Source organism: Caretta caretta, chromosome 27, assembly GCF_965140235.1.
Source record: "Caretta caretta isolate rCarCar2 chromosome 27, rCarCar1.hap1, whole genome shotgun sequence".
In the NCBI taxonomy this organism is placed as follows: domain Eukaryota; kingdom Metazoa; phylum Chordata; order Testudines; family Cheloniidae; genus Caretta; species Caretta caretta.
Genome location: NC_134232.1, coordinates 8,494,013 through 8,510,272, shown reverse-complemented (window position 1 = coordinate 8,510,272; position 16,260 = coordinate 8,494,013). Strand labels below are relative to the sequence as shown.

General features: G+C 54.7%; 1 protein-coding gene across 9 annotated transcripts in view; it reads right to left on the bottom strand.

Moving 5' to 3' along the window:
• Positions 1-16,260, bottom strand: part of UBTF (upstream binding transcription factor) — a 29,266-nt gene that overhangs the window by 5,103 nt on the left and 7,903 nt on the right. For 6 of the 9 annotated variants that reach the window (XM_075123736.1, XM_075123737.1, XM_048830278.2 and 3 more), the window contains 14 exons: positions 11,978-12,153; positions 11,361-11,444; positions 10,199-10,354; positions 8,700-8,764; positions 7,889-8,009; positions 7,313-7,423; positions 6,832-6,962; positions 5,625-5,766; positions 5,038-5,079; positions 3,331-3,444; positions 2,907-3,062; positions 1,455-1,610; positions 1,049-1,159; positions 706-794 (listed from right to left, as the gene is read on the bottom strand). In XM_075123736.1, the coding sequence (XP_074979837.1) occupies positions 706-794; positions 1,049-1,159; positions 1,455-1,610; positions 2,907-3,062; positions 3,331-3,444; positions 5,038-5,079; positions 5,625-5,766; positions 6,832-6,962; positions 7,313-7,423; positions 7,889-8,009; positions 8,700-8,764; positions 10,199-10,354; positions 11,361-11,444; positions 11,978-12,153 (1,654 nt within the window). The remainder of the gene's footprint in view (positions 1-705; positions 795-1,048; positions 1,160-1,454; positions 1,611-2,906; positions 3,063-3,330; positions 3,445-5,037; positions 5,080-5,624; positions 5,767-6,831; positions 6,963-7,312; positions 7,424-7,888; positions 8,010-8,699; positions 8,765-10,198; positions 10,355-11,360; positions 11,445-11,977; positions 12,154-16,260) is intronic. The other 3 variants (XM_048830284.2, XM_048830283.2, XM_048830282.2) reach the window with 3 other exon arrangements.

Sequence of the window (16,260 nt, the reverse complement as noted above, 5' to 3'; positions counted from 1 at the left end):
ACCCCACTCCCCACCCAAGCCAGAAACAGAACCCAGGGATCCTGACCCCCTGTCCCTCTCCTCAGCCCCGAGCCAGAAACAGAACCCAGGGATCCTGTCCCCCCTGTCCCTCTCCTCCGACCACCAGACCCCACTCTCCACCCAAGCCAGAAACAGAACCCAGGGATCCTGACCACTGGACCCCACATTCCCCTCTCAGACCCAGGAACAGAACCCAAGAGTCCTGATCCCCCAATCGCTCCTCTCTGATCATTGGACCCCACAATCCTCTCCTAGAGCCAGGAACAGAACCCAAAGATCCTGAACCCTTGTCCCTCTTCTCCGACCACCAGGAATGGAACCCAGGAGTCCTTCCGCTCTAATCACCAGAATCTACCCACTCCCAAAGGCGGGAATAGGACCCAGGTGTCCCAACTCCTCTTCCTCTGCCCTAGCCATGAGCCCACACTCTCCCCCGAGATCCAGGAATAGAGCTCAGGACTCCCTGCCCTACCCTGCTCTAACTATTAGACAATACTTCCCAATCAGTTACCAGGCACTTGACTTTGCCCCACAGTGAGCTATGAGCCCCTGGCAGGGTCGAGCTCAGTCCCCTTCTAGCTGCCAGAGCCCCAGCTTTGCCCCCCTGGGCTGGTCTCTCATGCAGTGGCTGGACGACTGGCCTGTTGTCTGGAAGATGCCCCCCCCAGAGGGACCAATACTCACATGGGGGGTTTCTTCGGCTCTCCCTGGAATTTCATCTTCTTTGAGGAGTTTGCAGAGCACGGGGGGGCCCGCATCTCACTCAGCTCTCTCTGGAGGGGGGACAGAGACGGACAAGGTGAGGCCAATCACCGGCTCAGCATACGCCTCTCCCCCACCCCCACCCCCAACCTCAGATGTGAAAACTTTCAGGCAACAAAGTGGTGGGTGGATCCAGCCACTGGGGCGATCCCCTGCCCGAGATACAGGGACGCAGGCTATCAGAGGTGGAGTGATAGCCCCAGAGGAACCCCACAGCCCTGCCCGCAGAACAGAGTCTCTGACCCCAGAGAGCGCGGGGACCCACCTCGAATCGCTTCTGATCCTCCGCCGCCTTCTTTATCCACATCAGCTTCTCCTTCTTCTCCATGTTGTTCCAAGTGGCCTCCATGGCCTTCAGCGCCTTACCCCGGTCGTTCTGCGGCACAGGGAGACCCGGCAACGCTCAGGTTACGCGTTGCGGCGAACGCACCCGACTCCGGGGTTCTACCCTCGACTGTGCCACCGAGCGTGGGCAAGTCATGTCCTCCCCCCCCGACCTGGTAATATTTACCCCTCCCTCCCCCGGCGAGGGCAGGTGACTCAGGCAACGGATATGCCCCGAGACAGAGCCAGCAATCAGGGACTGTCCCCGTTCCGTCTCCAGCAGGGAGTGTGGAGGGTGGGTGGTCCTTGCCTCCTCTCTCTAACCCCCCCCCCCCCCAGCTCCTCACCTTGAAGCGAGCCAGGTAGTCTCCGATGACGCTCTGCTGCCAGATCTCCTCGGCCGTCTTGGGCGACTCGGGCAGCTTGGCACGCTCCTCCTTGTCCGAGCCGTGTTTCTTCTCCGACTGCGCCTTCATGGCTGCCTCCCGGGCCTTGTACTTGGCCTGAGCAGACACACAGAAGGGTGGAGTTTAAGGCCCAGGTCTCTCCAATGCAGTCCCCCGGCCCGGCTCCACTCGGCAAACGCCTGCCGTCCTAGCTATGAAATAACCTGGGTACGTGTGAGCTGGGCCCCCCTCATGTACTCCCATCCTCACCCCACCGAGATGAGAGGGGGAGCAGTGTCTGGGCTATTAGATCTGTGTGGGGCTCCCCGGGGAGGGTTGCACTCCAGCTCCATCAGTTCCCAGCGCTGTTTGGGCAGCAGAGAGACGGCACCTGCAGCAGCCTACTTGGAACTGGCAGTGGAGGGTGTTTTAAGCATGGGGGCCGGGGAGAAAGGGCGTCACACAGATCAATAGGTCACTGCCCCTTTTCTCCTCGCCCCATCGCTGTGCCAGGTGCCAGAACTCATGCCCCCAAGGCACATGTCCACACACCCTCCCCAGACAGTCTGCATAGAGCAGTGGTCCCCGAACTTTTTACCACGCCCCGGAGCTGGGGCCGAGAGCGGAGCCACGGCCCCAGGAGCGGGGGACAGACATGGGTAAGGGGGCCGAGGATGGGGCCGCAGCTGGGGATGGGCATGGGGCTGGCAGCTGGGGCCCCGGGTGTGGCCTGGAAGCTGGGGTCAGCAGCAGAGGTGGGTGTTATCCCTCCCCCCAGCTCTGCCTCTGCCTCCCGCCAGAATGTTCCTCTACGCCCACCTAGGGGGCGCACCGCACAGTTTGGGGACCTCTGGCATAGAGAAAATCAAGCCCACCCTCAATAACTCCCCGACCCACACCCACACCCAAAAACCTTCCAGCCAAAGCATAACTTCCGACACACTCACCCTCAGCCATGAGCTAAACCCCCTGGGGCCGGATGGACCACGACTCTCCCCCTCCCCCCGCCAGGCTTTTAAATCCAGGCTCAAGACCTCTCCGGGTTTAATCCCGGCAAGTTCTAATCTCTTTGAGCTGCTCGTTTAGTTCTGGGGTCTCGTTCCATACAGCGGGTCCTGGGCTGCATGGACTCAAAGGCGCTCCCAAGAGATGCGAGGACCCCACTGCCGAGGAGGGGGGCAGCCGCCAGGACCCATTCGTTTGTGCCACGCTCCAGCACCAGCCACCGGAGCCTTGATTGTCCCGACGGAGAAAATCACGACAGCCTACGGCCAGGCAGGGAGTGACCAGGGACTGAACTGCTGGCGCCCCCTAGAGGGGATGGACACTACCGGCACTCCAGAGAGGCAAATCAGCTAGAGGTGCCGTTTTGTAAAACAAGGGGTCTAACGAGCGTGTCATTGATTTAACAACCTTTTTCTTCTCTGAAAGGTCGTTCCACATCCGCGCCAGCAGCCGGGTCAGTTCGCTCTCGGAAAGCTCGGGTCGCTCTTCCTGCAGCTGCTTTCGCTTCTCCTCCGAGAAGATAAACATAGCAGAAATGGGCCGTTTGGGTTTCTCAGAACCTGCCTGTTGAAGAGCACAAAGGGTCTTGGTGTGGGGTTGAGTTAAAAAATATATAAATATATAATATGGGGAAAAAAATCCCGCAGCAGCTTCCAATAGTAAAAAAAACCCCGGAATTTCTTTATGTTCTTTATTTTATGGGTTTAATTTTTCCCTGCTGGCTCAGCAGCTACCATCCAGAAGTCTTGAAGCTGGTTTAGAAGTAACTGGCTCTGTCCCTCTACTCTCACGACACACACACGCACCCCCTGCGCCGAAGCCAGCCCCTCACCTTGCCAGTGTCTGGCGATGACTTTTTGGAAGCTGGGCTGGTGGCGCCTTTCTTGTTCGCTCCCAGCATCTTCTCTTCCCCCAGCACCCTCTGCTGTTCCTCCTCGGGCAGGCTCTGCATTGCAAGCAAAGGCGGGTGGGTCAGAGAGCGCCACAGAGGGGTGAGTGAGTTTTAAAAGGAGGAACAATCCAACGAAAAGGGACTGGAGTAACAACAACGCTGCTACTTTCATCTCACTAACGCCTTTGAAGATCTCAAACCACATGGGCCTCGGATTCTCCTGCTCCAGAATCTGCCTGCTAGAGAATCTCCATTAGCTGTATTGGGCCTATGACACAGTGCGGGATTTCCAGTCATATCCACTAGAGGGCAGTGGTGCACATAGGCACTAACCAATTCCTCACAGTAAAATGTATATGCCCATTTTAGAGCTGGGGAAACAGAGGTACAGAGAGGAAGTGACTTGTCCAAGGACACCCGGCGAATCCGTGGCACAGACACGAACAGATCCCAGGAGTCCTGACTCCCGGGCCTGTGATTTAGCCACTAGACAATGCTTCCCTTTTATGACTCCAGGGATAGAGGGGAAAAGGACCACCCCCACCTGAAATGTTTGGTGCTATAGGTACTACTTTCCAAATGCATTGGCACCAGGTTTTAAACTAGCGCGTGTGCCCAGAGATTGGTTAAAACACCAGAAGACAAAATGGACCCATCCTGAGACAGCTAAGCACAGTGCTTCGGGGTGCTGGGCTCTCCCACAGCATGGACAGATACCAGCTCCAACCGGAGCCAGTCCCTGTCCCACCTACTCAGACGAAGAGGGACCTTCTCTCCTCCCTCCTCCTTCCCTGGAGAGAAGAAACTTTATTCTGGGGGAAGCGGGTGGGGAAACAGACTTGTCGGGTTTTCCACCCTTGGTTTTTGCAAACAAAATCATCGCGCCCACCCAGACACAACACGGGGGCTAGCAGCTCCCAGATGTTTTGGAAAAAGTAGCTCCCGGGTCAAAACAAGGCCCTGCCCTGCCCGTCCCCCCGCCACCAGGTGAATGAAGGCCAAGTCCCCACATGCTGTGAAGATGGTGGAAGCATGGCGGGGGGGGAGGAAGGGGGAGGGGATCACACACACACACCCCGCTGGATTCTCTGTCCGCTCACACCCATTTACATCGGAGCAGCTCCTCTGACTCCGCTAATGCTCCTGTATGCAGGAGACGGAGCTTTCTCCGGAGCTGATCAGAGACCGGGGAATGAACGGCCATCTCTAGCAGCCTGGGTAAATTCACCGGAACAAAACCCTACCAAAACAAACCCCCTGCTGCCCACACCATCCTCCCCCCGGGGAGAAGACGGGAGAGAGAATGAACCATTAATCAAGCTGCTTAATGCATGACTAGAAGGGGCTGGGATAAGACCCAATATAAAAAGGAACAGACTTCTGATTTACATCCGCCCCGGCGAACGGAGACTGCCGGAGCTACACCTGGGAAATGCAGGGATACCACCGTGCCTGCCTCTTTAGCCCGCACGGCAGAGAAAGACAGGACCTGGCGCACACAAAGCGCTCCCCCCACCCCACCCCACCGGTGCAACACAATCAGTTGCCCACGCAAAACAAAACCGACGAGCCATGTAATGAAATGCCAAGGGAAGGCTGGCTGGGCCCCCCCCTCACAGAATGAGCTGGGCCACCGGGCGCACCCACCTCCAGGAAGCGAAGGAGTTCGATTTCGTAATCTTTCTTTCTCTGGTGGAAAAAGCAGCAGGAGGAGAGAGAGAGAGAGAGAGACGGTTACTAAGAGACGTCACCTCCATCCCCACGCGCCAATCGAACACCCAGCAAAATCACAGGGGATCTGTGCCCTAGTGTCGGAGACAGCGCAGCTCAACTGCTGGCGAGAGAGACGATTCCCTGGGCCCGAGTCTCTGGCCCCGAGCTTGCCCACAGTCCGTGCTCGGGGCTTCTAATTCCATCTCCCCGCTGGAGGGTCTCTAAGCACGTCACAGCCTCTAATCACCCCTTGCTTAATCGGAGGCTCAGAGAAGGCACGTGACTCGCCCGGCGTCGTGGGCAGAACCCAGGCGTCCGGCTTCTCTCCTGGTGCTTGTTTCTCCAGCCACACTCCATTCAAGAGGGCAGCGCCCACAGCCGGTGGGGCTCAAACGCAGATCGATGATTTAACGCGGCCACTCGAACTGCCAATACAGCCGTAGAAACCAGCCGTTTCTACCTGTTCTCCCCCCCTCCTCCAAACTCAGCTCCACTGAGGTGCGGGCCCCCGGCCTGTTCACCTGATCACACTTTTTGTGGTACGCGTCCTTCTCCTTCTGCGAAAGCAGCTTCCACTGCTGGCTGCACAGCACCATCCGCTCCGTGCTGGGGACGTCCTTCATGTTGGCCATCAGCTCCGCACAGTACAGAGAGTAGCTGTTCCTGCGAAGCGACAGTTGCCGTGGGGCGCTAGGAGTCGCCACTCCTTCCCCGCCCCCCCCTTTTTCAGATGAGGGTCCTGCCCACACACGGCCATTGACAATTCCCCAGTGGTGTTCCCTCTGGGGAACAACTTGGGGGGATTCCAGCCTGCTTCCTCAGGGTCACCTCCTGTCCCAGCCTCCCCGGCAACATTGCTGTGCGCTGGTCAACAGCTGCCGTGCTCAACTCCAGAGCAGGCCGCAGTTCAGTGATGAAGCAAAAGAGAAGGGAAGCAATTTCTGGGTATAATCTGGCCTCCAAAAACTGGAGCTTGTCAACCTATTTGGGACTGCTGGATGCTGCGAAGTGTCACTGAAGGCCAAATTACGGGCCCATGCCCAGGAGTCGCATGATTGCCCAGAACCTGAGGCTACGTCTACACTACAGGCCCTACACCCAGCTGTGCCATTATAGCGCAGACGCGTCCTACTTGATTTTCCGCCCACCGCAGTTAATCCACCTCCCCGATCAGCGGCAGCTAGGTTGACGGAAGTTCTTTTGTACACCTAGCTGCATCTACGCCGGGGGTCAGGTCGACCTAACTAGGGCGCCCAGGGGTGAGATTTTTTCCACACCCCCGAGGGACAGTGAGGTCTATCTAAATGTTAAGTACAGAGCAAGGCTGAGCTCTCGTTTAAAAAAATAAAACAGAAAGTAAAACAGCCTGAATCTGCAGAGAGCCTGGAACGATAGCTCAGAGGAGCTCAATGGGGTGTTAACTCCACGACTCACCGCCCTGGAGCACCCTGCCAGTGCCCAACCAGCAGAGGACTCTGCAGGTAGCCTGATCGTCCCCCCAAGCAGATATGCCCAGCTGCTGGAGTGAGGAAGGGCCCAGTGGGGCCAAGCCATGGAGGGTGGGGCCGTGAGTACGAAGCTAGGAGGGTTGTACCTACGGCCCAGATTGTCTTTTGCCGGTTCTGCTTTCCCTGGACCCACAAGGGGGAAGGAATAGAAAGCCTCAAATCTCCCCCTTCCCCAAGAAAAAGCAGCGTCAGCCCCACCCTCGAATTGCAAGGGACTTACGGAGGCGGCTTGGTGGGTCGCCCGTCGAACTTGTCCTTGAGCTGGCGTTCTGCCTTGGTGAGGGTGGAGCGCGTGACGCCCTCCTCGAGGTTCATCTCTGGGTGCTTCTGGATGTAATCCCGCATGATCTCCTGCGGACGGCAAAGCAGCCGGCAGGTTAAGGGGGCCGAGCCGACGCCCGCCAGCACAGGGAGGGGAGGAGGAGAGAAGCCAGTCACCTCCCTATGCCTCGCCCACCTATCCTCCCTTTCGAGAGGCGATGGATCCCAAGCTCTACAGTGGAAGGCTCTGAGCTACCTGGGCTGTGGGCTAGCCCCACAATGAGTGGAAGGAGGGGGGCCTGCATCCCTCAACAACAACCCCTCAGGCTGATTACAGAGAGGGGCTGGCCGGCTCCCGGAACGCCCCTCGGCTGGTGGCCGGGAGGTAGCGCCCGTCGGGCCGGGGAGAAGATGGAGGGGAACTGGTGACTGTTCCCTACCTCGTACTCCTTTCGCTGTTCCAGGGCCTTATGAATCCATTTCAGCCTCTTTTTGTCGGAGAGTTGAGACCACTGCTTGCCCAGCGCGTCCTTCACCTCCTTCGTGGTGGCCTGAAAACCCAAAGCCAGAGGTGAGGGCACAGGGGGGGAAATGCGGGCCCCGCCCGCCCTCTCTCCCGCCTGGGATGGCAGGGCAGCGAGCCGAGCTCGCGGGGACGTGGGAGGGGAGTCGCCTTTGCGCTGGGGATCTCACTGCTCTGGGTTGTGCAACGGGGCTTGGCACCTCTCTGGGAAACACAGCGATCCTGGGCTTGCTCACTGCACCATCCTGCCCCTATGCGCTGCGTCCCTTCCCTAGCCGGAGTGAAATCAGTGCTCTGCCCCTCTCTCTCAGGCACCGGGTCTGCTCCCAGACACACGGCACCCCTTCCTTACCTCTGTCCGGACAGCACAGGACTTCTGCTTGGTGCCTCTTCCTTCAGGCCCCCTCCCATCCCTGGCTTCTCTCCCCCTCCTCCCATGGTGTAAAGACACACACACACACACAGAGACACCACATCTCTACGAGGAACTCACATCTGGGCGCACTTTCAGGTAGATTTTCTTCTCGTGATTGTACCACAGCTGCTGGGGGGTCTTGGGTTTCTCAGGGACGTCCGACTTCTTAGCGTTCTGAATAAGATCTGGGTGGTCTTCCCTGCACGCAGCGGGGACAAGAAGGGGGGGGGGGAGCGTCAGAGGCAGCGAAAGGAAGAGACAGACTCTGATCAACCGGGTCCCACCCTGGAACATCTCGGCCCAGAACCTAAGAGGGCCACACCAAGGCCTAGAACCTCAAAAAGGTATTTAGGCTCCTAACGTCCATTGATTTTAATGAAAGTCAGCAGCCTAAATGCCTTTGAGGATCATGGCCCTAGTGGCTTAGGAAAAGGCTCAAGAAGAGAGTCAGGGGATCACAGGAATTGGAGCTAGAAGAGATCGAGTCCATGCTGAAGTGGGGGGCCAAAGCAGGATCCCTTTAATGTATTTAAGGACCTCATCAACTGGGCCCCCATCATTCTCTTGATGGGAGATAGACCCACAGGTGGTTCCCCAATGTCTGCCCCAATGTCTGCACTCTAGGGCTGCTTTGTCAGAGAAAGAGCCTTCTACTGACCCGCCTGCCCCAGCCCGGGTCCCCAGGACTCCCAGCTTGAGCGCCAAGGAAACCATTCCGATTCAGCCTTCCTTTCCTTTTGTTAACCCCCTGTTTTGTGCTGTTCCTCCTCGTTGTCCCCCCCCACAAAGGGCTCCTCCCTCTGTGGGTGTTACCCGGAAATGCTCATCATCCCCGATTAGTTGGGACGAACACAGCTAGAGATCGCCTCGGGGCCAGTCGGTGTCTTACCTGAATCTTGCCAGGTTCCGCTCAAACTCCTGCTTCTCCCGCTGGAAGTCCTGGATGTATTTCATCTGGGAGGGACAAAGGAGACGGGGCGTTAACAGGGGCGGGGAGCCAGTGGAGTCCTCTGTACAGCTGCCCAGCAAAGGAAGGGGAGTCCCGTGTGCTGGGAGGCTGGTGCCCAGTCATCTCGGCCAGCCCTGCAAATGAAGTGTTTGACCCCTGCAAAGTGCTGAGCACCATGGCTTCTACAGGGGTCCATAGGAGTTCAGGGCTCGCAGGACCTGCAGAATCGGATCCAGAAACGGCAGCTAGGGGCTGAGATTTTCCAAGCTGCCTAAGGGGGGTTAGATGCACAAATCCTATTCATCCTATGGGGCACCGAACGCCCTGGGAAGCGACAGAAAGATCCCAACCTGGCCATTGTCTACAGCAAAGCAGACCGCGGCCTGGTTTCAGGCCACAAGGCCCTGGCACCAGGTAGTCGGAGGGGACGTTTATAGCTGTCCCACGTCACATCGATACGCAGGTTAGCGCCGAGGCGTCTGCGGGGACAGGTTAGGGCTTGAACATAAAGCGAATGGCGCATGCAGCTGCCACCCCAATGGAACATCTGACCCAGCCGGGTGGGTGACCGCTGGGTCATGGCACGGGATGGATTGAGCCAGGGCTGACCTCTTGGGTGGAGCCAACATTTCACGTGAAGATCTTAAACTGTCACAGCAACGGGTCAGTTCCTAACCTCTTCCGACTGCAGGGCAAACCTTCCCCGGGGACCTAGAGCAGGGCAGTGTCACTGAGTCCCCAGAGGGGCAGCCTGGACCCAGAGCTCTGGCCGAGGAGTGCCGGGCGCACATTTATCCCTGAAGCCTAATGAGGATCAATTAACGTTGTAACCGTTTTACTGCCGACCATTTCAGTGGAAAAATTAGGGGGTGGAGCTTGGATACCACCCATCTCCTCACCATACACCCTCCCCCCGGCACTGCACAGATCCCAAATTCTAGGAAATACCGAGTGCTTGGGGGGAAAGGAAGGGAATCTTAAGAGCACAAAAGGTTTAAACATATAATACCACCTAACTCTTTTTATAGTACTGTTCGTTCAACGATCTCAAAGCGCTTTACAAAGGAGGTCAGTGTCATTATCCCCATTGTACAGACGGGGGAAACCGAGGCACAGAGCAGTGACGTGACTTGCCCAACGTGATCCAGCAGGCCAGCGGCTGAGCCAGGAATAGAACCCACGGCTCCCGTGTCTCAGCCCAGTATTCGATCCAGCAGGTCACACTGCCTCCCTGAACATGCCCTGTCCTAAGGACTTGTGGCCCACCTGAACCCTAATCCTGCGTGGGCAGACTCCAGAGCCTGTCCAGGCCCCCTCCCTGCCCCAAAACTGACTACAGGGGGATCTGGCTGCATGGAGCACAGGATCAGCTCCTAAGTCGAGTGCATGCGTGCAAGAGAGAGAAGCTCCCAAATCCCACATTCTGTAGCTTCACGTACCTTTTTCTTTTCGGGGAGCTCCTTGTATTTCTTGGACAGGATTTTGGTCAGATCCAGGTTGCTCATTTCAGGGTGCAGCTTGGCATATTTGGCTCGCTTCTCCATGAAGAAGCGGAAGTAGGGTGTCAGGGGCTTCTTGGGGAAATCGGGGTGTTTCTGAGGGAGAGAGGACAATTAAAAAAATACATCCCTATGCACACCATGTGCCTGTAAGGGGACGGATGGCCCAGTGGTTCGGGCACCAGCTTGGGACTTGGGAGACCCGGTTCAGTTCCCAGCTCTGCCACAAACCCCTTATGAGACCTTGGGCAAGTCACTTAGTCTGTCTGTGCTTCGGTTCCCCATCTGTGACGAGGGAGAGGGGAGAATAGCACTGCCCTGCCTCACGGGGGTTGTGAGGATGCACACACAGCAGGCTGTGAGGTGCTCCGTGCTATGGTAATGGGACCCATACGAGTACCTAAGACGGATAAATAACAATCCTTCAGATTTATCAAGGCCACAAGGGGCTCCCCTAGGCTCTCCAAAACCATTTACACACACTAATTAGGCCTCACGGCCCCTCTCGTGAGGTGGGTACTATTGTCATTTTAAGATGGGGAAAAGGAAACTAAGGCACAAAATGGGGAAGTGATTTGACGCACGCTGAGAGTCAATTAGAACCCGGGAGTCTTGACTCCCATTTTGTGTTGTAGCCACTAGACCACATTGCCTCCCAGAGCCAATTCGCAGCCCTCTGCTCTAAACTTAGACACAGGTTATCAACACCACACCCATGCCTGTTGTACGTAGTTCACATGGTCACCATATGTGGCTATTGCCCAGCTTTCCACCTCCAACGGGCTTTATAAACTTTAGCTAACTAATCCTCCACGCCCTGGGAAGCACGTCAGTGTTATCATCTGTCAGAATGAAGCAAAATTTTCCCCACAGAGTTAGCCCTGGAATGGCCCAGTAGATCAGCTAGTCTATTTCCCTGCCAGAGAATATCACATACGGGAGACTTGATATGTGATGCATTTTACTGGACTCCAGTACAGAAGACAACTCCCGCTCCTCCAAACGATGGTTAAGGCAATTCTGCTGCCCCCTGCTGAGATCCCCCAGCCTGGACAGGGTGGAAGACGAGACCCCATTTGTTGGCCCCGTCCTGATTACCTACCTTGAGCTTTTTGCCCTTGTAAGGATTCTTTACATGTTCCTCAGCATCCATGATCAGTTCTGTCAGCGTTCGGAATTTCCTCACCTACAAGAATAAGCAGGGATCAGTTCCGACGACAGATCAAACAGCGCCACGGTGATAATAGATCGACAGATCACAAGCCGTGAGGGGCGGGGGGGGGGGAGGTCGCAACGTTGCGATTTGTACAGCGCCGAATGCTTTGATGCTAAACCCTACAACCCTCGACACTTCAATAATAATGCTGTGGCTCATGGTTTGAGCCCTCCCGCAAGCATCCCTGGGAGACAGGTCAGTGTCATCCCCCCTCTGCAGAGGGGCATAGGGCAAAGAGTGGGGGAAGGGACTTGCCCACAGCGAGCCACTGGCTGAGCCAGAGCTGGGGGAGAAAGTTAACACAAATTATTGAAAAACCCAAGTCTTGAGGCCGGGTAATCAGACTTTGGTTGTTTAGGTAGGTGAGGAAGGGGACTCGGGATTCCTGGCTCCCACGCCCCTGTTCAGCCCACTCACTCCCCTGTGCTACACAAAGCCCTGACCCTATAGCATGAGCTTCAGGAGAGAGTCCACGGTCGTCACATCAAACGCGTGGAGGTTACCTCGGTGGAGATCTCCATCCACTTCATCTTGCACATCTCGCCAGAGAAGTCCTTGAAGGCCACTTTGTCCCAATCCAGATGGGACTCGGTGGTTTTGAATTTGCTGCCGTCGTTGGAGGGCAGGTTGCCTTTCATGCTCTCCAGCAGGGTCAGCATGTCCTCCTGGGACCAACAGTCTGAGCAAGGAAGAAAACAAATGATCGAAACTGTATCGCAGCCAGCTGGCCCTCCCTGAGGTTGGAGGACACACAGCTCAGCATGGAAGCTTTTTACTGAGCTCCAGCCCTTTAACCCAACACAGCCACAAGCAGGATAGCACCCCAGCACCCAGACTTGACCAGCTGCTGCTTGCAACCAGCCTCCCCTTTAGAACAGCAGCCCAGCATGCAGAGACTACAGATCCCAGCAGGCAATTCTCCACTGACAGACAGACAGACTGGACTGGGTGATTAGGGTGATCACCAGCGATATTTCCATCCTCTTCTAAAGGCCAAAACTTCCCAGCTCAGGCCAAAATTTCACTCGGCATGAGCCAGAGGGGTTTTTTTTGGTTTTAAAGCCACAGCAGACAAGCTGGTAGCTATTGCTATGCAAGGGCTGAGGGCTGTTTCTTTGACGCAATAAGGCAAGACTTTACCTGATGGCCTCTTGCAAGAATGTTCTCTTTCTAAGGGATGTTTTTAGCTCTCTCTGCACAGCAGGCTGGCAAACCTGGGAAGCCTCCCCCAAATTAAAAAGGGAGGCCTAGGGGCACTGGAAAGCCATGGCTACAGCACTTCCAGAGGCTCGGAAGAGCTCAGTTTATGCCATACTAGAGCTTAGCAGAGGTCCACAGTCGTGGTCCCCCAGTGCAGGGAGCCCCTATGGCTGGAGCAGGGGCAGTTCTAGAGGAGCATCGGGACCATGGCACTCTCACAACCCAGCTACTCTGCACCCTGGCAAAGCTCCACGGGACACCAGTTAGAGCAACCGGAACCTGCCCTTGCAGCCTTCTGAATAGGGGAGGCACAAACTGGCTCCCCTCTGCCCCTTGGACAGAGATAAATTCCACTCCCCCGCTAAGACTGTCTAAGGGCCAGCCCCGTTGCTCTGTGTTACTGCACTGCCAGGCAGATGCTCAGCAGCAGCCGGCTGGCGTAGGGGGGCAATCACCAAACCTGCATGCTGCCCGCTGGAAGAAGCGGGAAGCTCCCAGGGAGGGAGGCGAAGGGGGCAGCTGAGAGGCCGGGCAGAATGCACAGCTAGGAGCTTGGAAGGTTTGTTTCTAATGCTCCCACAGCACCTCGGCTGACAGAAGTCAGAGCCAAAGGGGAAAAGGACCCATGTAATGCAGGTCCCTGGGGAATGGCTCTGGGGCACCGAGATCCCACTACTTATGGGTTTTCTTCCTGACATTCAGCCCACGTTTTCCTTTGCTCAGTTTTATCCCATCCCCCCGCCCTTGAACCAACCCAAGCAATTCCCCCATCCCCTCCCCAGGCCCTTAAAAGAGGCCTGCAAATACTGACTTGAAAAATCTAAGCATTACAGAGTGATCCCAGCTGAGCGCCCCAGAGAGCAGGGGGTGAGGGAGACATCAACGCTCAGGGGCTACAATGCACAGCCTCAGCAGATGAAGAGCTGCTCTGCGTGCAGTGGGGAGCAGACCTCCAACACCCCCCCCCACACACACAATATAACAGGGGCCTCGGTTATCCACATCTGCAGAGAGCAGTGTGTTGCAGGCTAACCCGTGCGCTCTGAAGCCACTGCTTTAAGAGTGGCCGTTTCCATTCTAACTCCCGCTTTCGTGAGCGCTGGCCCTTGACGCGGGTAAATGGACTGCATAACCCACATGCGATTCACAAGAAGGCAGGCTTGGATTCAGAGCTCAAAGTGAGGACGTACATGAATGAAAACTGGGAGAGAGTGCACCCTAGAGAAGCAGACAGTTAAACGTCATTCTCTTCCTTGGTTGTTTCTCTCAGCAATCAACACACGCACAGAACTACTGGGTTATGTGGGAGATCTGACCACATGATCAGAAATGGTCCCCTTGAATCTATGGAGAGATCTCTGAAGCTGGCTGAAGAGATCTCTGAGCCATTAGCAATTGTCTTTGAGACCTCATGAAGGACAGGAGAGATCCTAGAGGGCAAATATAGCACCTAGCTATAAAAAGGGGAATAAGGACAACCCAGGGAATTACAGACCAGTCAGCTTAATTTTGGTACCCAAAAGATAATGGAGCAAATAATCAAACGATCAGTTTGTAAACACCTAGAAGATAACAAGGCGGTAAGTAAGAGTCAACATGGATTTGTCAAGAACAAATCATGTCAAACCAACCTAATACCCTTCTTTGACAGGGTAACAGTCCTTGAGGCTCGGGGGGGAAGCGGTAGACCTGATACAACTTAACTTTAGTAAGGCTTCTGATACTGTCTCACACAACCTTCTCATGAGCAAACTAAGGAAATACAGCCTGTACGAACCATCTCTAAGGGGGTGCACAATCGGTTGGGAAAACTGTACTCAGAGAGTAATCATCAATGATTCACAGTCAAACTGGAAGGGAATATCAAGTAGGGTCCCACAAGGATCTGTCCTGGGTCCGTACTATTCAATATCTTCATAAATCATGTGGATAATGGCATAGAGAGCACACTTATAAACTTAATGGACAATACTAAGTTAGGAGGAGTTACAAGCACTTCGGAGGACAGGATTAGAATTCAAAATTATCTTGACAAGCTGGAGAAATGATCTGAAATAAACAGGAAGAAATTCAATAAGGACAAATGCAAAGTACTTCAAGTAGGAAGGAATAATCACTGGCACAGATACAAAATGGGAAATTACTTCCTAGGAAGGAGTACTGCAGGACAGGATCTGGGGGGAAGGGGGGTTATAGCGGATCACAAACTAAATGAGAGTCAACAGTGTTATACTGTGGCAAAAAAAGCAAACATCATTCTCAGATGTATTAGCAGGAGTGTTGTAAGCAAGACAAGATAATTCTTCCACTCTGTTAAGGCCTCAGCTGGGATATTGTGTCCACTTCTGGGCATCGTACTTTGGGAAAGATGTGGACAAATTGGAGAAAATCCAGAGGCAACAAAAATGACAGAAGGTCTAGAAAACAGGACCTATGAGGAAAGGCTGAAAAAACAGGGTTTGTTTACTCTGGAAAAGGGAAGACAGAGAGGGGGCACAATAAAAATCTTTAAGTGCGCAAAAGGTTGCTATAAAGAGGAGGGTGATAAATTGTTCTTCTTAACCACTGAGGACAGGACAAGCAGCAATGGGCTTAAATTGCAGCAAGGGAGATTTATAAGTTAGGAAGTTTTTCCTAAGGTCTAATTGTCAGGGTGGTTAAGCATTGGAACAAATTACCTAGGGAGATTGCAGAATCTCTGTCATTGGGGGTTTTTAAGAACAAATTAGACAAGCCCCCGCCAGGGATGGTCCAGATCAGCTGTTCTCAACTAGGGGTCCGAGGCCCCCCGGGGGGGCTGTGAGCAGGTTTTAGGGGGGGCCACCCAGGAGGGCCAGCATTAGACTCATTGGGGCCCAGGGCAGAAAGCCAAGGCCCTGCTTGTCCCAAGCCCCACCACCTGGGGCTGAAGCTGAAGCCTGAGCAACTTAGCTTTGTGGGGCCCTCTGTGGTGTGGGGGCCCCAGCCAATTGCCCTGCTTGCTGCCCCCTAACGCCGGCCCTGGTTTTTATAGGCAGAAAACCAGTTGCTGTGGCCTAGGGGGGCTGTGGAGTTTTTATAGGGAAGAAAACGTTAATTAAATATCTATCTCTACAGTAAAGTTAAACAGACTAAATGCAACAAGTAAACGGAAGTTTCTGGGACATCACAGCTACTGGAAATCTTATGGAAGTCCCACTTTGTCCACAAAGTTGCATTCCTGGGCATGCCCAGCAAATCCTGGAGGAGTCTGGATTTTCACAAAGGGTGCAAGTAAAGATATGAAAACAAGCACACGGGTTTTTGGTATTTCTCTGCCAAGTCTTCTATGTTGTTTCTATATTCTAAGATTTGTACTTCAGGTCTGACTCAAAGCCTGTGGGGAAGCTGCCTACTGATTTCAGTGAAAGCTTGATCAGACCCTCAATTCAAAACCACTTTCCACTATGCAGCTCACCTTTCGAAGGCTTTTGATTTTAAGTGAAGGGTTGCAGAATTTTTACCCTCAACATGGGATAAAATTGAGGTTTGCAAAGCCCTGTATGGGATAAGGACACCTAATTCCCATGAACATTAAAGGGAATTAAAAGTTCAGATCTCCTGAGAT